The sequence below is a fragment of the Aythya ferina genome (genome assembly GCF_964211825.1).
Source record: "Aythya ferina genome assembly, chromosome: 1".
Classification (NCBI taxonomy): Eukaryota; Metazoa; Chordata; class Aves; order Anseriformes; family Anatidae; genus Aythya; species Aythya ferina.
The window spans coordinates 30,066,341-30,091,866 of NC_140296.1; the positions used below are offsets into that span (position 1 = coordinate 30,066,341).

A 25,526-nucleotide genomic window follows, 5' to 3' on the forward strand; every position below is an offset into this window, starting at 1 on the left:
CCTGCAACCGGGAGCTGTTTTACTGTGCTCTCATCTGAGTCCAACAGTTACTGTAAATCGAGTTCCCTCTCCCCAGTTTCTCAGAAAGTGAAAATAAATCAAGCCAGGAATGGTTTTACTGGCACAGGATGTGTTTTCAGGCCTCTGACACGTTTCATGGATGAGTCAAAAGAACGTGAGTAGTATTTGTGCTCAGACAGCACAGAGGATATATCCACTCTTCTCCTGTAAGGGAGGATTTCCTAATCTAACTGAGCCCCTAGTAACATCTGGTTTTAATAGCAGTGTTCCCCTTGTAGAAAAGCCCGTTGGCAGGATAAGCTACCTAGCACAGTGCTGGCAGTTCATTCCCATCTCAGCTGGGAATGAAATCCACGTGGTTCTACCTCATCCTACAAAAAGTGGGGGGGTCTGTGGCTTAAGCAGAGCCCCGTGGCTGCTTGGAAGCGTAACAAAAGATGGAGAAGTCACTGAAATTGAGAAATGTGTTAGCATCGTTTTGCAGAGAGCAAAGGGAAGCAGAGTGGGGTTGCAGCAGCCTGGAGGAAGCTGCTGGTACAGCTGGAAGCGTACTGTGTGTCTGGCCAGCATCCTGAGCACAGGTGCATCTGTCTTCCTTAACTTCTGGAGACACAACAGTGATAGAGGGAAATGTTCTCAGGAAGGATGAAATGAACAGGGAAGGGTGAAGAAGCCCTCTCTGTTCCTTATAGTGAAGAGAATTTTGTTTCTTTCACGTTTCATCAGTTTTAGTCAAAACGTTAACAGCTCCACTCGTCAGCCACCTCTCACAGAATATGCTCAATGTGGGGGATCCGAGTGCCCCAGACTCCCCTCTAAATGCCTTTAAAGTCACCTAGCTCTCTCCATGTTGTCTAGCACTGCGTTTGGGCTCCTTCAGTCAGCCCCAGTGGCCAGGCACAACTTCTGTACTGGTGTTAGAGAGGCCAGGCCAGACCTCCTGACCCCAATCCCCAGGATCTCGGTATTTGGCTGGCTGATGGGAAAGCAGAAATAACTACCAGCACATCCTACTTCAAAAGTTCCTATTTCAAAACTGTTTTCTGGCTGGTTCATGCGTGCACTTCCCATTTCACAAAGCAAATGTGCACAACTGCTGCTCCAGCAGGTGCCGTATGGAGATGGCTGTGCCCCCTCCCAGTGGCTCCTGCAGCCCCAGTCACCTCCCAGTTGCTCCTTCCAAGAGATGGGGAGATCCACAACCAGCCCATCTGCTGGCTCTGGCCTCAGAGCCTCTGGTGCTGGGTCCAGGGCACATCTCCATAAAGGTTGCATCACAGCACTGTGCTCAGTGCTCACCAGAGGAGAGCAATGAGTTTCCCCTCATGTTTTCCCAGCGATATTCACTGTTTGCCACTTAACTTCTGACTGACCATGGATATTGTACAAAACCCTCCAATAAACACCAAACTTGTGTCGATTCGGGACTTCACTCGTGAGTTCTGCTTGGGTCTGGGGAAGGAGGAACAAGAGAAAAGCTGCTGACGCCAAATCAGTCTATGTGAAGTAAGAAAGGATCCAGGGATTTCCTGCTTTTTGCAAAAGGTTGGGTGCTTTGTTCCCTCCCTGTTAAGGAGGGAATGAGGGGTTAATGCCTGCATTTGCACGGAGTGAGAGGAGTGAGAACGGAGACCCAGGGCCCTGCTGGGAATGGGTGGTGATGGTGCCAGGGTGCTCCTCAAGCGACAGCCTCACGTGGCAGATGTCCCACCATGTGGCGGTTTGTACACCAGGGCTGCAGGAAATTGTGAAATCTGTGCATAAGCTTCAGCTTCTAGCTGTGTGCTGTTTGTCAACCGCTCATACAAACCCCAGGAGGCCAGTCTGGTGTTCAGGGCCTGTACAAGATGGTATGCTGCCATGCCCAGCCCTGGGTTTCTCCGCCACAGGCAACCAGACGCTGAAAAATAACGCATCACTTACATTTTGCACTCTGCATCACCCAAAGACTTCGCCCTGAGCCAAGATGAGGGGCAATAAAGGAATGAAGAAGGGTGTTTTTTACACATTGATCAGAAAAAGGGTCAGGGGCCAGAAGCTGGGCAGCAGGACAGACTGAGGACAGCAGGGATCTGTACCTGTGCGATCAGTCAGAGGAGAAAATGAGCAGAAAGGAATGGAAAGCAACAGCAGGAGCACGTCTGTTGACAATTTTGTAAATGTGATGGGGCAACAGGACGGAGCAGTTAAGCACAGATCGTTGCAGATTTTCCTGTTGTGAACTCCACTCCCTGGCACACGCACTTCTTTGCTGTGCTTGCCTAACACACAGCTGTGGTGCTGTGGTGGCTTCCTGGGAGGAAGACGTGTTCCAGAAGGGACCAGATGACCACAGTGCCTGCTCCTGATGGGCAACACTCAGCCCTGAGTCTTGGCCCGCAAACCTCGCTGTATTTCACAGGTACAAAACGTAGCCACACATTTTATCAAAAGATAAATAAGGCTTGAAGGCTTTCACATAGGGGATAAGAGTTTGAGTTGAATTGAAAGCTGTGTATTCTTCTGCCAAGCAGCAGCTTTGCTTGGTTTGATCACAATTTTCATTTCACACTTGGATGGAAACTTCAGGAGGTAGCTGGCTCCCTGAGCCTTGTTCTGCTGGGCAAGCCAGCCTGCAAGTGAGTCAGGCAGTTTAACTCACAGTCGTGTCACAAACCCTTCGCACTATGTCTGATGTGTAAAAAGCAAAGCAAGTTTCCCAAAACATTAAAACTTCACAGAAAACACCACTAGAGGGGGCTGGTTCTACATAAGCCAGCTCAGGTTTGTGCAGCCCTAATGGACACCAGCCCGTGCAAACACACCTGTGTGGCTATAGCTACAAAAATTGCCAGACCTGCCCAAACCAGGGGAAAACCCAGAGTGCTAACCTCAGCATGTGGCATTGCTCCTTACTCCCACACCCCCAGACTTGCCTACCTCTATTCCCACATTCCCTTAAGTCTTAGGCAAGAGAAAGCAAAAAGCTGCTGGAAAGTTTACCGGGGATCTTCCTAAATCCTGGATTTGTGATGCTTTGAAATTGTTTTGAATAATCCACTCTTCAGCATGCACAAATCCTCTGGACTATATCGGTCCCAGACAAGTTTAAAGAAAGGTAAAAATCTTCCTTGTTCCTCTACCATAGGGTTTTCTTCCCGTTCCTCTCAAAATCAGGGGGTGGTTGCTCAGGTCACCTGCTCTGTGGTAGGCACTGCAGCTGCTGGGGGGCCTAAATCTATTTCCTACTCTGCATGCAAAGACCTACAATTTAGCAAATGGCAGTCTTCATGCAAGTGGCATTTTGCTGTTTTTCGTGTTTGAATAATCTTTATTATCATTTGCATAAAGTCCTTCAGATCTCTCTTCACCGTAATGCCCATGGGTTCTCTTAAAAACCTCTGAATTCCCTCTTTCGGTTCTCTTTCTCTTTCTGGAACATCCATTTCTGCTTTTGCATTTACATTTCTCTAACTTCTTTCCCTGAGCAGGCTGCTGCCTGACCCCATTCCTGGCAGCCCACAGCTGGGCACTGAAAGGATATTCAACCGAATGAACTGCCTCCAGCGACAATCCTAGCGCAGACAAAGTGCTTTGGGGTTTTCAGCACAATTAGTAGGGCAAGTGGAGAAGGAGTCACAAAGGTGCTTTCATTGCTTTCATCCTTCAGCTCCAAAAAAGTGGATTCCAGGTGCTTTGACCTGATGGAGTGAAGCCTACCTCCATCGTTGGTTTGCCCTTTGTCCACAGGTGCCTAAATTCTCCTTGCAGTTGCCAAGGCACCCAACTGCACCTACCTACTCATACGGATCATCATGCTGTGGGAGCCACACAAAGACAACACCGAGTCCACCCAATGCTGAAGACAGAGCAGCAGGAGGTCCATGTATTGGGCCCTGCCATTGACCTTACAGATACCTTTTATCTGACCATTATTTTGGGACAAATTCTGTAATCTAACCACGGGAGCAGAGGTGGTGGCCTGTCCGTGGGAGTACTTGTGTACAAACAAGGCCTGTGTCATCAGTTTTCCATTCTCCCCTATCTTTTCCTTCTCCTTCCCCTTGGGCTGCCTCTGGGTCCTAGTGGCCTTCATAATGGATTTTTGTCATTTAACTAAAACTATTTTGTAGTTCAGGAACAAAATTATTCATTTTCAAAGCCATGACAAGTACAGTGATGTAAAATGGCTTACTGGTAGCAGCAGGGGAGCATCTGCTACCTTGTTAGGTATCACTGGAGGAACATAGGGTCAGCATAAACCTTCATTGATTTTGCATAGGGCCGAGTCTTCCTTTCATTTCATATCAATGAGTATGGAGATGAATTGAAACAGACCACTAAGAGCTGAAAGCACTTTAAGAAAGACACGGTGATGGTACACAGCAAGTGATCCAGCACTCCAGCAGAGTGCCAGGCTGTCCAACGGAATAACACAACATGAGATCAGACATTTCTGAACTATTTTGTCCCATTTATAGTTTCTCTGCTGTAATCCAGATCGCTTTCCACAAAGTACCATTGTCAAGCCCCAGTCTGAGACACAAAGTTTCTCAGGCACGATGATGAGCAAGCATAAAAGTAAAAGGGAAGCCTTCCGAATTTAAATACATTTCTGTAAATTTGGATGAGCTGAAGTCCTTCACCATAGCGAGGTCCGCTGCAGCAGTCACAGACAGTAAAACTGCAATGGGAAGAAACTGGGTCAAAAACTTTGCATCACCCTTCTAAGACCATATCCACACAGACAGCAGTTCAACTTCCTCACTCACAAGCACAAATGAAAAATTATCTGGCCTCAGAACATCTGTGGCTCATCGCTGGATTCATGGGAAGGGAAGGGAAGGGAAGGGAAGGGAAGGGAAGGGAAGGGAAGGGAAGGGAAGGGAAGGGAAGGGAAGGGAAGGGAAGGGAAGGGAAGGGAAGGGAAGGGAAGGGAAGGGAAGGGAAGGGAAGGGAAGGGAAGGGAAGGGAAGGGAAGGGAAGGGAAGGGAAGGGAAGGGAAGGGAAGGGAAGGGAAGGGAAGGGAAGGGAAGGGAAGGGAAGGGAAGGGAAGGGAAGGGAAGGGAAGGGAAGGGAAGGGAAGGGAAGGGAAGGGAAGGGAAGGGAAGGGAAGGGAAGGGACCCCCATGTGCAGCCCCCATGTGCAGCCAGAACATGAAGCTGCAACACACATTTTGTCTGGAGAATGGGTGGCCATGTAAAAAAACAGGAATATTAAATAGAAGAATTTCCATGCAGTGCCCAATAAATTTTAACTGTAATTTCATTTTCATACAGATATACACAAAATCTGAACTCAGCATACATACATGGGCACTATTGTATACACCACAGTATGTAAGAGCATACCACTGACCAGCACCAATTTCATGTGAAACAGTGGACAAATTAGGCACTTCCACACTCCTAATGCTTGTAGAATTACTCATCAGGGGCCAACTATGCATATTTCTTGCACACAATACTCCTAGGGGGGGATCAAGTGAGCAGAACATATTTCTGTTACTTACTCATCCAATATTTTTTCCATATCTTCTGTGATGTCTGTGTATCTTTCCTTTAGGTTATTTCTGGAGAAGCAAAGGGCAGCCAGATGAGTGAGCTTCTGAGGTTGGTTCTGCATCTTTTCATTCCATAACAAGGGGTGTATGAAGTTATTTTCTATTCTGAGGAATTTTAGTGGAAGATTCAAAACCCCACATGGCAAAGCAGAGAGCCGGTTCCCTTCAGTGTTCAAACACTCGAGCTTCCTGCAATTTTAAGGACCACCAGGCATTAACTGATGGGCTGTTCACATTACATCCTACCTTGACCATGCTTATATAATTTCCTAATCCCCATTAGATGAACTACTGCACTGAGATGTGCATAAAATGCTCTGTGTTTCTCACAGTGCACTTCGTGTACTGGATACAACTGTAGATACAATATTTTTCTAATTATAGTTTAAATAACTGAGTTATCTCGTAAGGGTTCCATAGAACTGGGTTTTAATTCTTGTCTAACCAACACTTCACATTGCTTGAAAGCCACCACACATGGTTTAGAAATGCATTTTCTTTTTCTTCATCATGCAAATCAAGTTTATTTAAACACATACGGTCCAAATGAAAGAATGATCATATTTTGCATGGGAAAGGTTGACTTACAGCTGTCTTCAAGTGGCACAATTATACAACTGCCATCTACTGCTTCAGCTGAAATGAGCCTTTCCCATAGGACAGAAGAAAGCGAAGAGAGGGTGCAGCGAATATTCCCCATGTATTCACTGATACAATCAATATCCAAATATGATTTATGGTATTATGCTGTAGAGAACTAGTTTCATTTTATGTTGCTTACATACCTTAAGTTCTTGATGTCATTAGGAATAACTCTAATACCATTATAGGCAATGTCCAGATACTGGAGATTTTCTAATAGAAACAAACTATAATAAAAGAAAAGACAATGATGAATTAGAAACCTAGAAGAGAAAAATAATAATATCACAGAATCATAATAATTTAGGCTGAATGGGACCTTTGAAGCTCATCTAGTCCAACCCTGGAGCTCAAATCATTCTTAACTGTTGCACAGTGTGTAGGTCTCTATTTTATTACCTGCTATGAACGTGTATGGTGACTTAGCCTCTTTTCCGCATCCAAAAATAGGGTTCAGCTCTTCTGTGAGCTGAAATGGTCTCTAGAAGTATTCTCTCCACTCAGTGTGGATGCTGAGATGGGTGCCTTAATTAAATATCTAAAGCCGGGGGGATAAAGCTGGGTCTTAGCAATCCAAAATACTCTAGAAATTGAATTTTGCTTCTGTATTTCAGCATCTCAACAAGACAGTTATATTTTAATTTATTGACTAAATTTTAAAATGCTACCTATTTTTATTGCTACACAAAGGCAGTAGAGCCAAGGATGGAAGCCACAAGGCCATTCTTCTTTCAAATATTTTTAGCTAAAATGTCTATTTACTGAAAATGAGCCACATCAGACTAACATATATATATATGTAGTGAAGATTCAATAAGGCAAGGTATTTTAGCTGCTTCATTACATCCATCTCCTAGTACTATGAAAAAGTCTTTTTGTTTGGGTTAAAGGAATGGCTAGAATCAAAATTAGTGAATGATTATGATGTATAAAAATGCCAAGACAGAAATCCTTGTTTGTGCTTGTGAATGTGGCAAAACTCTCAGTTAATAAAAAATACCTTACCCAGATGGAAGATCTGATAGTAAATTGAAGGAAATTGTGAATTTCTTGAGTGACTTCAGTCGTTGAATGTCATTTGGGATTTTTCTGATGGGGTTGTTGCGGAGCACAAGCACTTGTAAGGATTTAATATTAAACACCTGAGAAGGGAAGGGGACAGGGACTGATAAAACCAACAGCTGTTTATTGTAAAGCATGGCACAGTTCTGTTATAAGTATTCTGCATTTCTAGTATCAGCAAACTATGCTGGAAGAACTAGGAAATAAGTATTATAAGATTAGCTAATACAAGTACTGCATATGTAGATATACCTAACTACTGTAAGTATTACAGCAGATACAATATGAGACACAACTGTCAATCACTTTCCATATCACTTAAAGCATTGTGATTGAGAATTGCAGTCAGAGCTGTTAGTGCTGCTGGCTAAGACTGTCCAGCATTTCTCTTTATAAGCCTTATTTTTGCTCCTGACATTGCATTTTACCTTTTTGAGATTAAATTCTCCATTTCTATAATGTATGATTCAAAAATGTTTTTGCTAATAAAGATATGAATGGAAATCAGGGGAAAAATATTTTGTTTGGTCTGCATTTGAGAAGACCCTAAAAAACAACCTGGTTTTGAAAGGGCTACTGCAGTGTTTTTCAAATCATGGGTAAGAATGACAGAAAGGATAGTGAAAGTTTTCAAAAGAGATTGTTAACTACTATAAGCACCATTATTTAAGTTACTCATCTCATTTCTTAAGGCCTTGTATGCTTGGCTGCATGGAGATGGTGAGTCAGAAAGGCAGGGAGTAGGGAGGAAAATATTTTGGAAAAAGTTTGAAAAATAACGTTTTAGCTCCACAGCTAAAATGTTACCTCTGCTGTTGAGGAAGACATCTGAAGGTCTAAACTGGTGCTGCTTTGAGTGGGGGTTTGGACTAGAGGACCTCCAGAGCCCTTCCAGCCTGTATCTACAACTTCAAAATGGTCAAGGCCAGACTGCCACAGCAGGCACAGCCCTGGGCCTGGGCTGGAGAGAGCTGTAACCATATAGCTACCATTGCATCAGGTAGCATGGCACTGTGTGTGTTATCCTGGGCAGTGCTTGTTTAAAATAAGAAACAAGGAAAAGCCCACAGTCCACTAACATTGACACATCTGCCTGCATTGTCATGAATTTGCTCAAACTACAAGTGTCTGAAAAAATATATAGTCTGTATATGTCCACTAAACCTTTTCTAAGTTTTAATAGCTCCTCATTCCTAGTGATTCTGTCCATGCTACGACTGCTCGAATTTAGGTTTTCCCAGTAACTGCAGGTTTTTAGCTGCTGCAGATCATGTCTGGATACCTTAAGTGAGTTGGGCAGACTGAAACTATTGGGAGTTGTAGCTACAGATTGCTGGGGGGAGAAGATGGATGAAGGACAGCAAGACCTGTGAGAGCAGACAGAGGCTTGGGTGGACAGCCATGAAGACTTCTGTGAGTCTTCCCATGATTCTTACTGACCCCAAATAACCAGAACGGTAAAGAATTTGAGTATTGGAAGTTATTACTTTTAATATGCGTTTACTTTACTTTTAACATTTGCGTTTAAATCACAATTTGTCGAAAGTTACTTTTCATATCTAACCTGTAAAATTTCATCCTTATAATATTTTCTATGGAAAATAAGCAGTACATACCTCCACAGGAAAGAAGAGTAAATTATTGAATGACAGGTTAAGGCAGACCAAGGTGTCCATTAAAGGGGTCAGGTCTGGAAGGTGAAACAAAAAGTAGGCCTAAAAGATACATAAAAAATGGGTCAGCCGTGTAAGGAAGCCTCTCAGCCTTTTGGTTTAAATGCAAAAAAAAAAAAAAAAAAGTAACATCCTTAAGAACAGTTCCTTGCGGCTCACAGATTTGTCATGAAAATCAGAAATACCACAACTTGATTTTCCTATGGATGAAGTCAGCTTAAGCCCAACCCATCTTACCTCTTGCCATGAAATCCTTTAGTATCATTCCTACTCCTTTCCATCACATTCAAATAACCTGTTGTGTTTTTTTTCAAGCATGGACACAGTCCAGAATTTGACTTTCTGCTAGATTTACCCATTCAAGGAGCAATCAACTCTTGCTACATGTTATGTGGTACAGGGTGGCATGTGTCCATGCTGCCTTGCTGACCTGCTTGAGAGCTGACTGCACTTACACTATTTAGTGCTTGGCTAGGGGTCTCCCCTCTGCTTTCATGTATAATTGTTATTCTGGAAGTTTTTGTTGTTGTGGTTGTTGTTGTTGTGGTTTCTTTTTGTTGTTGTTGTTTTTAGACAGCAAAGTCTGAAATAATTAAAAGGCATTCCCCGAAGCCTGCCATACTGGTGCCTTAATAGAGGGAACAATGACATACAGGGGGACAAGCCCTAAAGCATTCAATGAATATGGAAAAGGGAGAAAAATCAGGTGCAGTCTTGCCCACACTGCTTATTAGGTTGGGCCTTGAAACGAACCAGCCCAGCACTACAATACAGTTTTGTTGTAGAGGGAATTGTTTGTGCACACCAAGAAAAACTGGGGATGAACGAATATTTTTGCAATGTAGATGAACAGGGAAACAACATGTTTGCACAGAGGGGAACTAAGATACAGACACACAAGATCTGCACCTGCAGCCACTGAGAACACCAAGGTCCTCTCTCATTAGTGCTCTGGTTCAGGCTGCTTTCCTAATTGTGTGATAAAATAAGTTGCCCAGTTTTGTTGCTGCCTCTAAGCTCTGTGATTTTTGGCTTACATTTTCATTTTATCCCACTCTCTAATGTTGTTCAAGCTGTGTTAGACTTCTCTTTATAACCTTCTTAGGGTGTACAAGATATATGAGCTGAGGAAGGCTTGTTAGGTTCTGGAATATACTCATCTGTTAAAGGATCCAAAACATCCAAAGCATGCAACACAAAACATCCCCAGACCCAGGCAGTGAAACTCTTGTTCATTTCATTGTTCATTTATTAAATTCTTACTTTAATTTCTAACCTAAGAAGCTTTGCACAAATCTCTGCTAGGAGAGCACTACTTCTGCATTATCCTGACATCTCAGGAAAAGTATAAAGTTATTGTTACACACACTGCCTGAAACTACATAGATGCTGAGATAATATTTAATTAGTGTCACACACAATCTCAAATACAGTTTAAGATATAAATCTAGCATCTGGTTCCTTGCAAGCCAGAATTAATTAATAATTTTCATGACAGATAAACAGTAAAGTACATCTACATAACATACACTACCTACTAAATTGCCTGTAGTCATATCAAATCTAATTCTAAGGATTACAATACAAAACAATCTAAGACATAATAAATAGGTACATGAATATAAATAACGAAGATTATTAGAGTTCAGAATTTTCTTAGATTCCTGGAATCTGTTTTGCAAGAAAAACAATGTTTCATCTGAAGATTTCTCATGGTTACGCTACTACTAGATTGTCTATATTTCATTAAATTAAAAAAAAAAAAGAAAAAAGAAAATTCTTCTGGATGTTAACAAAAATCTGCAAAATGTAATTCTAAAGATGGGAAATATTTCCAGCAAAAAAAAAATAAAATGAAAATCCAGTGCTTATGTTCCCGCTGGTAGTTGTGAAACATTCCAGAGATGAGCAAGGTAGTTTGAGATACTGGAAGGATTTTGTCATGTAGTTCACATTTGTTATGGTGACGAATTGTTTCAAATTGGGTAGTTCATGAACAACAGATAAGAGCTCTCAAATATCAGTTCCTCATATGGAACAAAGTTCACTGACTTAGGAAACAGCTGCGACAATTCTTTCTGATTTTAAGTAACTGTCCTCGAGGATATAGAAGCAAAAACAGAAGCACTTTGTCTTCTAAGCAATATGATAACGCTGAGAACCAATATCTTGACATTTACTGAGCTGTGTGAATTGTGGTGGCTCCCCTTCACATGCAGGTCCTTCCCTTTTTCATTTCACAGCATTTCTGGTTTTGAGCGTGTGAATGGTGAGAGTATCTGAAACAGCAGCAAACCCTGGAAATTTGTCCTGCTTCAGCTTAAACCAGATGAATGCATCAGGATTCCTTGGTGGGCTTAGGCAGGAGGGCTGGCAGTCAGTGGTGTGGAGAAGACATGAATTTCTGGCCTTCTCCCCTCTTCCAGAGTGCTCTGGAGTCAGCAGCTCCTGGGCCCTGTGCAGCAGGGGGAGTTTGGCTCTTTTGTCACATTCCCCATTCAGACAAAGCTCTTTTCCTGGACTCCTCCAAGGACAAGACAGTGGGCTGGATGCTTTGGTCCCCATCTGCTGATAGGATCATAAGAGCTTAAAAGTCAGGCAAATTTAGAGTCATGTGTCTCTGATAACAACAATCTGTGGGCAGGTGCCACTTAGTCAAAGGACTGCTTTTTGCTGGAGCTTCTAATTACATCTTCAAGCACAAAAGCAAGACTTAGTGCAGAGTTGCATGAAAACCTGTTTTCATATCAAACATGTTTCTGAGACACTGAAAAATATATTTCCTGTTCCCAATAGAAAGCACTGTCAGTAACATTTAGTACTGCTTTATATTCAGCAAATTTAAATTTCTTGATGACTCAGAAAGATACTAGTTTTATTTCATCCTTTTATGAACCTACAAACATTTTTTTTAATAAATAATCCAACATGTTAAAGGAAAGATGCCTTAGACAAATAAAAAAATGTGTTTTGCGAAACAGAAATGAAAGAAAATTGGAAGTTTTGACAACTTCTGTAAATCAATCCATTGCAAAATTTTGGACTGTTTTTCTTTAATGGTGGCCAGGAAATAGGTGGAACACCAGAGCACTTACTCTGAACTGAGGCCCCTCCCCAGTTTTCATGTTGATTTTAAAGACTGGCATGACTCTTGTGTATTGACCATGCAAATCCTTTACACACAGATCTTCACGGCTGTACAGCATACCAGAACACAGCAACCCAGATTTCTGGAACTTTTAGACACAGTGAATTTCCAGGAACAGAACTTCAACCTCAGAGAAGCATCAGGTCTCTCAGTTCTCTCATAGATTTAAAAAAAAAAAAGAAAAAAAAGGTGCAATATGACAAATCTTCAGATTTCTGTTCTTGGAGCCCTCAGCAGAGCTGCACAGATCATTGCACGCACAAGATCGCAGTAAAAGGAATTGAATACTTACGGTTAATTTACACAGAGCATTTGCTTGAGAGTGGGGTATATTGCACAATGCTGCGGTATTTAACTAGTCTGAAGTAGTTTTAAATAATTCAAGTAGCTACCCCCCAAAAAGTGTGGATGCAAAGAAGATTTCACCAGTGATGACCATGAACCAAGAATCTTTCTAGTATGTGGCAAGGCCTGACTGCATGCTAAAAATAACCTGACAAGGCTTGTCTTTCCCCAGTGAGACCTCTCAAAACGTCAGCAAAATGACAGCCATGTCAGCAAATAATTCTCTTAACAATTACTAGGTAAAATGTAGATAAGTTGAATAAGGAGGAAGTGTCGTCCGAGGATCGCAGCTCTCAGCAGGTAAAGTGCAGAGTAGCTCCATTGATTTGGATGCTTTGGAGATGATTTATACAGCTGAGGAGTTTATATGCCATACACTTTTCAGCAAAGAGAAAAAAGCTCTATAAAGACTTTTTTTTTCTACACCCATTATGGGGTATTGCTGGCAAGAAGGTGAAAAATCAATAATTGTTTTTTATAGTACCGAGAAAGAGAACTGTCAGCACTGTTTGCTCATGATGGTGGTTCTGGTATTTCCAACTCTGTTACTGCCACTTTCCATTTTGATGAAACTTGCAGAAATGGATAATAAAGTGACATAAACTGTTTGATTTGATAATGACACATCTTATGCATATGGTAGCCGTGAACTTCAAAATGAATAGGAATCAGACAAAATCTGTACCATATTGATAACAGGCAAACAACACGGGGTATTTCTTGTCACGTCTTCCAAAGAGCCACATCACAGCATGACATTTTCAGATACTGAGCAAGTTCACAGTGAATACTGACATTTCAACAGGTTTTCTAGATGACAGAACAGGAAAGAAAACAATAACACCAATTCTTTCAAGATCATAGTAAAAGGAATTGAATACTTACGGTTAATTTACACAGAGCATTTGCTTAAGAGTGAGGTGCATTTAAAGTAGGCTGTATTCAGTTAGCATTATTCCCAAAGTCCCTGATCAGCTTCTCCTGATTAACCTTCTGACTGGATATATTTATTCTGAGATATTAAAGTTGATACATGAAACCCATTTTCTACCTCCAAGAAGGACTTTGCTTATCCAGGTATCAACTGCTACTGCAATGGGATCCTGCAGCAGACAGTGGGGTGAAGCCTACAAACCATTTATATAGCAGTGGTTTAGAAAACTACTTCCTTGTGCTACTTTATGGGCAGAAACATAAATTCTGCCAGAGAATCCTACGTAGAAATTTGGTGAAGCCTTCTCTGTCATGTTCAGCTAGGAGACTACAACTGCTGGTTCAGACCCATCAAGGGACAAAATTTAGATCAGCAGACAAATTCCTAGAAACCCCAAAATATTAAACCTCTGCTGTTCCTTACCAAAAGCAGAAGAAACCCTCTCTCATTGTCAATATCTGACAACTCTTTTGCACGGTGCTGACATAATTTAGATTAAATTACAAACACTTTGGCAGAAGATACAGCACTGAGCAAGTGCCATGAAAATTATGCAGGATGCATCAGAAAGAAAATAAGACACAGTGAATGTACAAGAGAAATGAGGAAAAAAAGTGAGATAGAAGGAAAGAAGAAATAAACAGTGGAAAATGTAGGCACGGGAACTACAGAAGAAAAGCATGTAAAACAGCTATCTGTACAGCTGCCCTACTGCTAAAAAAGGATTTTTAAGTCATTCCAGGCACTTCTTTTCTCATGCAGTTGTCCAGGAAGAATTTTAAGATGACTTTTTCTGTGGATGAAGTTTCAAAGCCAAAAGGCACTTTGAATGAAAGCTGCTCTTAAGCACAGCAACATTAGTGCATCTTTAAATGATTTACCTGCAGGCTGAGAGCAGTCTTCCGATGCAAGGAGCAATGCCATACTTTCACTTGGGATCTGAACATCTGTTTTTCTTCTTCATCTTGCTTGCTTGCTATAAAGTGGAAAGTGGTTTCCCAAGCATCGTCCACACTATTGCCGTCAGGGGCATCATTAGAGTCTGTGATATGAAAAAGGATGCCAAGCATTACAGAATTTCTTAGAGGAAAGCAAACATTAGAAAATAAAGACTGAATAAGAGGGGTTCAGCAAACCTCCTAAATCTAATCACTTAGATTCTCTGTTGCCATACTCAGATGAGATTCTCACATAGTAATCAATTTAACTTGTGAATATCTGCATAAAAATATAAAGATTTCAGGGTCACAGGGAGTAGATTTGGATTACGTCCTACAGTAATGGCAGCAGTTTGCCTCCTTCCACAGTTACCATTTGGAGTGATGGAGACTACAGGGTTCTCATTGTGCAGAACTGAACCCAACACAAAAGGGTTCAGAAGTGGAATCTTTCTCCCAAGTACTTTAGGTCTTACACCTTCAACCTCACTGTCACTTCAAAGCCAAGCCAAGATTGCAAATGATTTTGTTACACTATAATTTATTTTGCTAATGCAGCAGCATGTAGTGGTAGTCCCATACTGTCTGGAGTTGTCATGGCACATTTCTGAGAATCTGATTTCCCACAGTGCCTCTTTATGACTGTCATTCCATGCTGTTCACCTGGTTTCATCTCCCAAAACTGACATATATCTTGTTCCTACCTGTAAAGGGTCCTTCTTCTCTTCCAGGTTCAGTTAGCCGTACGTAGTGTATAATATATGCTTTTTCTTTCTTTTGTTCTTTCAAAAATTGTTCTGGTGAACCAGATTTTCTAATTTTCTCGTGTGAGGTGATTTCTAAAGAAAAAGCAACAGCAGAAGACATTGCCCACAAGAAATACGATCCTTAATACAAATGACTCAAAATTTTATTGTGTTAAAGCCTTGTACATTGTGCAAATGCAGTAAGAAATACCTTAAACATAAGAGATTAATCTTAAAGTAGGTTCGAGAAAAACATAGAATTATAAAACAATTCCTATTGGAAAGGGTCTCTGAGACATCATCAGCTCCAACTCCCTGCTCACAGCAGGTCAGGTTGCTCAGGGCCTTTTCCTGCTGAGTTCTGCATATCTCCAAGCGTGGTGGTTTTGGTGTGGTGTGACCCACCACACCAAGGACGGAAACCCACGATTTCTCTTAGCAACCTGTGCCAATGTTTGACCAACCTCATGGGGAAAATGTGCTTCCTTATAATTAACCAGAACTTTCCATTTTCCAGCCTGTGTGAGTTGCCTCTTCCGCTGTCACTGTGCAAATGAAGACAACAGTAGGATCTCCCTTAAAGCAAATCCTCTTTAGATGGTACAAACCCAGCTCTCAGTCTCTTATATACCATGTGTCAGCCTCCTGACCACCACATTTGGCCTCAGCTGGAGTGTATCACCATCTGTCTTACACTGGGGAGCCCCAAGCTGGACAGAGTACTCCAGATGTGGTTTAAGAAGTGTTGAATATGAGGTTACGGACACTTCCCTTGACTTGCTGGCTATGTTTGGTTTAATACAGCCAGTATATGGTTGGCCATCTTTGCCACAACGACATGATGCCAGCTCATGTTCAGCTTGTCATCCACCAGAGCCCCTGGTGTTTTTGTGCAAAGACACTTTACAGCCCGTACTGGTGCTAAGGGGTAATTACGTCCCAGGAAATCCGAGCCTAAGATTGTGTAGTTTATCATAAGAAGGTTTATATTTATACAATTACAAAATAGTTTCACAAAAAAGCATTCTCAGCATTAAAACTTGAGATCAAATACTAATAGGGCTGACCACTAGCAGGAGATAAATAAATATACAGCTTAAAAGCTGCGCATACTCATGTACTCCTTCTCCTCTTTCTCTCAATCAATCTGAAGGAACACCTCCCTCTAAGCCACAATCACCAGATCTGTGTCTGTGGTGCAAGCAAGCAGTACGGAGCCTCAGCACTGGTTACAGTGAACAGCTACGAGTTTCTGTGCTTAAAATAGACCTGCTATGGTCTGCTCCTTCTGCAGCGGACCGTGGGTAATATGACTGAAAGTGTAAGCCAGCAAATGACACTGCAAAGCTCTACTTTACTATAAATGGTCAAAAAGTAGACATCTGATTTGTGCTTTATTCATTCCACCCATCTTAGATGTTTACCTGGGGTTAGTAAAACTTGCCTTCTGGAAGTTTCTGTCCCTCTCTCCATAGCTCAAGGCAGAAGCATGCATTACTAGTCATGATTTGGGATTTGAAGTTAGGAGATATGAACTGCCCCCTTGAGATATGAACTGCCCCCAGTTTCAGTTCAGTGCAGGAGACTCTGCACTGTCACTCAAGGTAGCAGTGCTTGGCCAACCTCAAAGATTTTTTTTTTTTTTAATGTTTTGGCCAACACCCACAGGCAGGAAGAAAAAGGGATGCACCTGCCTGAGAAACAGTGGGAGAAGGGGACACTACAGCATCAGCTATTTCCAGCTCTGATGATGTTCCTCAAAGGGACTGGAGAGGCTGAGAAAAGGCCCCAGAAAATACTTTGGATTTATTATACTTTTCTTCTTTCCAATGCAGCTGAAAAGAAACACATCAAAGTACCCTTCTAACAAGATACCTTTCCAGAAGGGTGAAACCTCCATGTGTTACCATCCATTTCCTCAAAACACCTGTTTAGTCCCTAGTGACACAGCGCCTGTATTCCCACCCATGCAGAGTTTGGACAAGTGGTGTGACTATTTAATCTGAACAAAAGCCTGTGGCAACCACAAAATGCTGCTTTTATACTTCCACAAGTTTGCACAGACTGGATACAAATAGGAGCACGAATGCTACAGTCAGGTGTCTGTCACTGCATCTCATCAGAAAAATCGAAGTGCCACTTTTTTCTTCTAAAATGTACATTTCTCAAACTCTGACCATGGTGAACAGAGTTCCTGCCAGTGGAATAGATGCTCTCTTCAAGTTGTGTCCATGCAAGCTGTGTGACAGAACCCATCAGCAATGAGAGTCACTTCCCCTGTACCAAAGCACATGCAAACCCCAAGTGTGATGATTTCTTGAGACTGTGCTTTCACTTTATCACCACACACCAAAACACCGTTTCCACTGTGTGAATGATTCGCGGTGGAAGCACAGAAATAACTGTGAACCTGCTTCTAGACCACCACAGTAGAAGGATAAGGGAAACCCTTCTTCCCATGGCACAGAGCTACTCACTACCCAGAAGTGGAAAAATGGTACCCAGGAACTCTACATTTGAGAGTTGGCTCCCAGAGAGCCAAATACATCTAATGTGAAGTAATTAAAAAATGTCAACTTGTAGCAGCACTTCCATGCTTCTAAAACCGGTTGTGCAACCCTGCTTCACCATCAACGCATCTCAAGATGGAACCCATGGGGAAAACTTTCTCTATTATCACTGCAACATTTCTGCTGGAAGGAGACCTGGTTCAGAAGCACTGACAAACCTGGGGTGTACTACACATAGTCCTCTGGGAAGGCAGGACTGTGGTTGCCCTTAGAGGAGTTCATTCCTCTTCCTCCAGCTCGGGCACGGCCTCTAGTGCTGAGGTTTCATGCTACCATGGGACTGGAAGCAACACAAGTAGAGCTTTTTTTAAAAAACCTGGATACATTTCTTGATTTTGTCTGTAGCATGGCCAGACAAACACTAGTTTCAGTACAGTTGTAGACGTAGATGGTAAATGGTTGTGAAGGGGAAGAAACAAGATGCCAGCATTTATTTTTAAACCTGCTCAACATGAGACCTGCTTAACATTTAAACCTGCTTAACATGGCTGGAGCAGCAGCACAATGCACCAAGAACACTCAGTGCTCTGTGAGTAGGAAGCCTGGGCTTACAGAAATTTGACATAAGCTCATTCTCTCTGTATGTATTTTCAAAGATTTACAGCATGGGACTTTTCACGGTCCCCTTTTACTATCAGTTATAATAAACTTACACATTTACATTTAAATCATCGTTTGCTGTAATCTGAAAACACAACATTTAATTTAGTTAGCACAAGCCGTAATTCTCCACTGACTATTTCTCAACTAATGAGGACAAATTCCAAGACCCACACATAAATGAAGGTTAGTTGTTGTTGTTGTTGTTGTTTTTGTTTGTTTTTCTCCCTGCAAGAGATGCTTAGGAAAATCTTATAATAAAACACTGTACCAACAACAACAAAAAAAAACACTACGATATTTAATATCAATTACCTAGGATTTTCTGTTGCTCTGGCTTTCTTGTTTCAACTACTGGTAAATCGATATCAGACAACATCACTGTGTTAACTTCAGTCTGCAGGCTCCTGTTTTCAGTCATTAACTTGCTACTGAGGACTTCACAGTTGTAGTGGGAAACAAGTGGCTTTTTGAGCGTTGTCATCAAAGGCAGATGGTGAAAGGATGAACCTGCAGCTAGACTTTCCTGTGCAAATACAGGAGGAGTGAAGTGGTCGGGGACAGTGCTCTGTAATTCTTGGTGCTTCACACAAGAGGATTTATGATTTTTGCAAAAGGCAAAGTTATCAGGCAAACTGAGATTTTTAGTAGCAATAAAATTTCTCCTAGGAGTTTGGACAGAAAGGACATTTTCCTGTTCACTTTGGTTTAGCATTTGGCTGCTTGTGTAGACAGGAATAATTTCATATTGGTCATGGAATTTCCTTTGGTCATGCAGACCTGTAGCTTTGGGCTGGATCTCTATTTTCCCATGGTTACTATCTTGCTTAAGCTGACATACACGTCTGCGTTGGAAATGCATTGGGCAAGAAGAAACGTGTTCAGACGGGGGTTGGGTACTGCCAGGTAGGAACTGAGCCTGAAGGAGGTCTTTGAGTTGGACTTCTGTTTGATCGTGGCAAATCTGATGAATAGACAGAAATGTATCTTTGTGCTGGATTTGCAGCAGACTTTGGGAAATCTGACCATGTCTGAGGGAAGCATCCTTCTGCTTGACTTGCCCTTGAGCACTAACATGACCTCCAGGCACTGCTTTTCTAGTTTCATCATTTGTACTCTTCATCACTCTACTTAGATATCGTCCAGAAACCTTGCCTGTTGGCGACAAAAGAAAGAAAAAAAAAAAAAAGACATTTAGAATGATGCATACTCTGGCATTCTTTTCAAGGAAAAGTTTGTGTGACAAATCTCCATGCCCTTTAAAGATTTTTCTTCAGAAGAAGAAATGAACAAATGGTTAAGACTAAGCATCACCAATCACAAAATAAATTCATATTTTTTTTCCACACAAGCAGAATTCACCTATACACTATATTGAATGACATGCAGCATGCAGTAGAAGGGTTAGATAATAAGCAGGACAGAAAGGACAGGGTTTTTGAAGTGTGAGTTATGTAGCTTAAGGAAAAATGAATGAGCAACGTTCTGCTGCATGTGAAATTCGTGGCCACCAGGTCCCTATTTAGGGATCCTGCATCTGTTCTGCTAGGTGCAACATGACAAGGCAATGAGAGCTGTGGGAAGGAGATGGGATTCCTTCAGCGAATGCTCCTCTTTCTGCTCTATTCTGTTCCAGGTATAATCTAAATCCCATGTTAACGCTACTGAAAAGGAAGGCGGAAAACATTTAGGGAAGCTCCAAATCAAAAAAGCACCATGGAGTGGACTTGTGGCCAAGTCAGTTGTGGCCAAGCTGTGAAAGGAACAAGGAAATCAGTTTCTGGAAATTGTCTTAAAAGTAAGTGCAGGATCTTTTCCAAGCTGTAGACAGCTTCAGAGAATTTATCATTCTTTTGCAGAAGCACTTCTATTTTGAGTCTGGATTCTTTTTTTCTGCTGTTAAGCACCCAGCCAAAACGCCACATTCAGAAGCCTGTCTGCTCCTTGGTCCTATTAATAATACAATAGGATATATAATTCCTCCCTTTGGGAGGGCGGAAAGACCCCTCAGAGAGTGAACCAGATCTTTGGCCAGCTAAACAACTCACTGGAATTGCTCACCTCTCTTCATTGACTACTGAGAGGCTTAGAAATATAATTTACCTAGCTTATTCACCTCGGTTCAATGAGTAGCATGTGTGATGGGATGGTGCTGAGCACTTCTGGTCCCACACCACTGAGAGCTCATTTCATACTCCTCACGTGTGAGACAGACTTTACTACCTGGGCTATCCCAAAGACCTCATTCTGGAGGTCTGTTGTCTCCTTAGCTAGTCCCCAGTTTCCAACAGTACCACACCCAGCAGGCATTTAGCCCTGGGCATTTTTATCAACAAAGAAGTACTTGGTAAATTACCTTCGTTCAGCCTGTGCAGTTCCACAAGCCTGGTGCTCTGTTTGCTTTCCTAGGGACACTCATTGTCAGGGTCCTGCTGAGGGAGAAGTCATTCTCTACAGCTCTTTGCTACAGCTCAGCTCTCAAAGAAAGCTGGGACTATTCTGTGGGCTCATCTCCCTGGCTTTCGTGCCCCGCAGCATTGTGGTTGACAACTTCAAGCTCTCTACCAGGCACAGGCCACCACCACAACTCTCTGAAATTTCTTCTACATTGTCAGCCTACTGTTTAATTGTGTTACATGCTTCCCTTTCTACAGTCCTCTGTAGGGGAAGACACTCATGCAACACCATTGAGGCTCATCTTTTTTTCCTAGCTCAGAGCTCCTGGTCCCAGGTCTCAGTCTCTTCATGAAGCATGAATCAAGTCCATCCCCCAAGACGATCGAATCATCGTTGCCGAAGACCTGCTTTTTGATCAATGGTCATGCTGCTGTACAAGTATCTATCACGTGCGATGGTTGCATTTGGAGAAATGATCCTTGAACAAACTTTACTGTGCAGCTCGTAGATTTTTGTCAGGGGTACTATATAAATACGCAATCTATAAATAGCATCCATCACTAATCATCGTGCTCTACTACAAGGAGAGCCATCATAATAAAACTTTGTTTCGGGATAAAAGGTTTATCTATCACTTTTAAAATGGTTTAAATCACTGAAGTACAGCTCTGGTACTGAGCCAGAAATATTTACATCTGTTTCGGCAGCACCAGGCTGTGTTGTATAGAAATAGATTGTACCAGCCCTTCAAAATAATCTTCAGAAGGGCCTCATCATATCAAAGGATCAATTTTCACATCTTCGAAGTTTTCAACCTTATTTCTCTAACTTAACTCTCTTTAATATTTTTAATACTGTTATAAAGGTATTATTCTTGCTATATTATTGTCGTTCCTTTTAAGTTAGTGTTAAATATTCATTAATAACAAATACAGCATGACGGTGTTCTAACAAAAAACAGTTGTAACAAGTTAGTAAGTCAAACATCAAAAAAATTATTATTATTTTTTTTCTTTCTGGTGGTCTGTCTTGGTGATCATGTGAAGACTGAGCAGTTTTAGCTATTTAGATACTCTAACAGGAGATGGTTTAGATACTCTAGGAAGTTGTATGGAATGTAGAGGGAAATAAAAAAAAATAAAAGCTTGCTTTGGTTTCTTTAGCCCAGTTTGTAAGGACAGCACTGTTCTTTCATGTGACCTTTATTCTTTCATATTACATTTATTCTAACGTGCCAATCAGTGAGAAATAAAATTGACAAAATGCTGTACACCATACTTCTACAGCAGATCCTGGGGCCTTGTAGTTTTGACTCTAGTCAGTTAATAAGTTCAGACATCAGCATCCTTCTTCACAGATCTGTTTTCAAGATTGGTGCCTAGTCTCCATTTTTAATTTATTTTTTATCACTTAGGTTAAAAATATTTTGATTATAGATCATGCTATTGTTTTTCATTTTTATTTTTAAATGTTAGTGCTTAAATATTTAATCAATAGCTACTTTATATAAACTGGAAAGAGCTTTTCATTCACATATACTGGCACACAAAATGTCTATTTATTTCTGAACCATACTGCACCGCAAGTCCTTTGTTATAAAATAAGACTTCCTGGAGGCCTTTAAAATAATATAAGCCAATATTTGTCTTTGAACATGAATGTATATTCTGAGAAGACCAGGACCATCCTCCCCGAACATGTTTCTTCATTTTGTCTGAATCGAAGTTGTATCTCACATCCTCTATGGTATGAATTAATCTGTTTCAATCTAGCTTTTCTTGAAACCAGCATTTTCTCATGTTTCATAGTATATTTTCAGATGAGCCTCTATTGTCCACTGGTAGTGTTTGAGTCTGACAGGTGGAAGACTCAGGTTCCAGCACATACCCCAATCACCCTTCCACTATTTTACATGAACAGCCTCCCAAAGAGATGCAAGTCACATGGATCATCGTGAAGTCCTAATCACAAGGCTTTGCACTGGTTGCTTACAACATTTGTTGACAAGGGTTATGCAGATGAGGTTTATTGTTTGCTGAACAGCCATAGCAATTAGAAATAGAGACAGCACATTTTGTGCTGGGGTAAGAGGTTGGCAGGCTAGCATCAGCTCATGTTAATGTGTCTGCAGTGTACATTAGCATATGGAGCCTGTTCTAGATCTCTGACAGCACTATCCAGGAGCTTCAGCATTAGAACTGGCTGACTGGAGCCAGTGTGGGCATCTCCAAGCACTCCACTGAGTATTCATAGATTAACCAATAGATCCATCTTCTTCTGTGTTAATTTTAGAGAGCACATGGAATCTCAAACTATGCACTATATGATCTATTTCTGTACAATTTACCTTTACCAACCTTCTCCCTTGGTGTAGATAGCTTAGATGGCAGCTTAGGAGGCAGAGGTCTACGAAGTAGTTTCGGCTGCTCATCCATTTTCTGCTTTGCCTCTGATCCTGACAGATGACTGCAGAGGTTTCAAAAGAAATAAAAAATAAAAAAATCTGACAAGTCAAAACAAAAGACATAGGCATTTCCAGTTTAATGTGCCAAACTATTAATGTCTGCTCGTATAAACTGGGTGATAGAAGAATCATAAAACAGGACAAGTAGCCAAAAAGGGAGATTTGTTCTCTTAGTGACCGATTCAGCAGTTTTTCTAATTATCATTAGTGTTTCAGGAAATAAATCAGTGATATTATTAAAAAAATAAATCTAAAAGAACTATTCTATTAACCTTGAAACGTTTGCATTAAAGAATGATTTTCAGCACCTCTGTCACAGGAGGTGAAGCAATCAGAGCTTCTCATCTCTGAGGAAAAGGAGGCACAGGAAATTAGAGAAACACCCCACGTTAAGCATTCTGAAATCTCCCGGAAACAGGTTTTCTGCTGCATAAACAGATTTAATAAGAGCAACAGTTAACCCTGGTAAAAAGGGAAAAAAAAAAAGGCCAAGTATGCAAATAGTATATTTAAGCTTCTGTCTTCCTATTAGTTCATGAATGCCCGTAATGATACTGAATTCAATCACAGAACTACCAATTTGGTGTCAGAAGTCCACTCATTAGTAGCTAAGTTTAGCACATTTCTGATTTCCAGTAATTTTCAAGATTATCTATGTCCCAAGTTACAGGGCTTAGGCTTTTTATTTTTAATTTTTTGGTGTAGGGCTAATAACATGTAAGACATCACACACTACAAAGACTCTGCCCTAAAGAACTTGAAATCAGAAGGGGAACACAAAGACAAACCAATGATGAAAGTGACTTTGAAGAGAAACTAAAAGTGCAATCATCAGGAAGCTATTGGCTCACAGGAAGATACACAAAGATTAAGAAAATTCTCACATACAGTTAGAAACAAGGGGATCTGTAGGCAAAGAAAAAAAAAAGTTTCAAATATTTATTGGTAAAGTACATAAACTTGAGACTTCAGTACAACTTTGCATGTGGACACAATTCACTTAAATAAAGTGCAGCATTATGCAAACTGTGATGAAAAGAACAAAATATGCATTGAAGAATGAACACAGTCCTGAAGCACGTAAGGAGGTCCAAGATCAGATTTGAGACAGCTTATGGACTAGTAACTACACTGACTTACTTGGTAACTAGAACAAAATAAGGGGATGGAGAAAGGAAGAAGCATGAGAAGCTTAAAAAGGGAGCCTGGAGTTCAATTTTCATGTTGAGTTTAAGTGGTCAAATATTGCAACAAGATGAGCTACCACTGCACAAAAATAACCACAATGTGGCATGGTTGACACCTACTAGAGGCACAGTAGGAATATAAACAAACAAAAAAAACTGGACAACAGAAAAAAATACACAATGCAGGAATTATTACAAAGCCAAAGCTGAATTTCAAGAACAGGAGAAAAACACTCCATGGCTACATCTGGTCTTCCCAGGTGATACACTGCATGTTATCATCCCAGCCTTTCACTCTGATCAAAATAATTCACGTTGGGCCAGGAGGGTTGACTACGAGGTCCGAGCAGGTTACTCTTAGTAGCAGAGTTGCAACCAGTCTGATCTTGAAAACCTCCAAGGATGGAGACCTCCCAACCCTCTGGGCAACCTCTGCACCTCCTTCCAATGCTGATATAAAAATCGAGACGTAGAATTCATACCCGGAAAACGCACACATCTAAACATAGAAATATGTTCTTGGTTTCTTTCCTGTGTAGGCAGCCTGGGTTGAAGCAGGCTGGCAGGTCGAGGAGGGAGAGAAATGCTCTAAAACTTAGTTAAGAAGGAATCATCAGTGCCTTGAGCTCAGACAAGAAACCCTGCTGGTTTTGGCAGGGCTGGATGCAAGAGTTGTTCCAGATGTTCAAGACAGGAAAGATAAAGCCAAAGGAGAGAGAACTTGATTTTCTCATGAGATAACACCGGCCACTATAAATAGCCAAATTCTAGGTAAAAATCCAAGTGAGAGCAGAAGCAAGAAGTTGAAAGACTGTGGCCACAAAAACACAGCTGTGGTTGCAACTGTAGGTCTAATTTAGCTCGGGAGAGCAGTCAGCAGAGCCAACGATGCTGAAGACGGGAAGGAGCACATCAGAAGCAGGGAAATTCAGCCTGGCGAAGGCAGAGACCTTGAGACAGCAGCGAAGCCAGGGGATGGAGAAGAGGAGACAATTTATGGACATGTCATGAAGAGAGATTTTAGGTGAGGATCCAAGGAAGCCTTAGATGTAGCTACCTCCTACCCTGAGCACAACTAATTTTTGTGGTTCACCCATTCCTGGCCATGCTGTGCACCCCAATACGAATCCAAGCCCCCCAGGCACTCCCCTCCCCAGGAGCAGCCCCCCGCACCCGGCTGGGCGGGGGCTTCCCCTCCGCCACACAAAATGGCGGACACCCTCCCACCGCGGGGCGGGGGGGGGCACAGTTAGAAC

General features: G+C 41.6%; 1 protein-coding gene across 1 annotated transcript; it reads right to left on the minus strand.

Annotated features, from left to right (window-relative positions):
- Nucleotides 1-4,458: 4,458 nt before the first annotated feature.
- LRRC63 (leucine rich repeat containing 63) lies at nt 4,459-25,473 on the minus strand. The gene is made up of 10 exons (XM_084529839.1): nt 25,444-25,473; nt 22,967-23,085; nt 18,538-19,377; nt 15,011-15,145; nt 14,250-14,410; nt 8,885-8,983; nt 7,212-7,348; nt 6,350-6,433; nt 5,514-5,753; nt 4,459-4,684 (listed from the first exon to the last, which is right to left on the minus strand). The coding sequence occupies exons 2-10, from the start codon at nt 23,052-23,054 to the stop codon at nt 4,525-4,527; spliced, it is 1,944 nt and encodes a 647-aa protein (XP_084385965.1). The 5' UTR covers nt 23,055-23,085; nt 25,444-25,473; the 3' UTR covers nt 4,459-4,524.
- Nucleotides 25,474-25,526: the final 53 nt, after the last annotated feature.

Excerpts from the sequence above, each read along its gene's own strand:
- LRRC63 (XM_084529839.1), bottom strand. The coding sequence starts at position 23,054 with ATGGATGAGCAGCCGAAACTACTTCGTAGACCTCTGCCTCCTAAGCTG. Across the intron at positions 19,378-22,966 it reads AAGGGAGAAGGTTGGTAAAG|GCAAGGTTTCTGGACGATAT; the intron begins GTAAATTGTACA and ends TGTCGCCAACAG. Across the intron at positions 5,754-6,349 it reads AATGACATCAAGAACTTAAG|GAAGCTCGAGTGTTTGAACA; the intron begins GTATGTAAGCAA and ends TTAAAATTGCAG.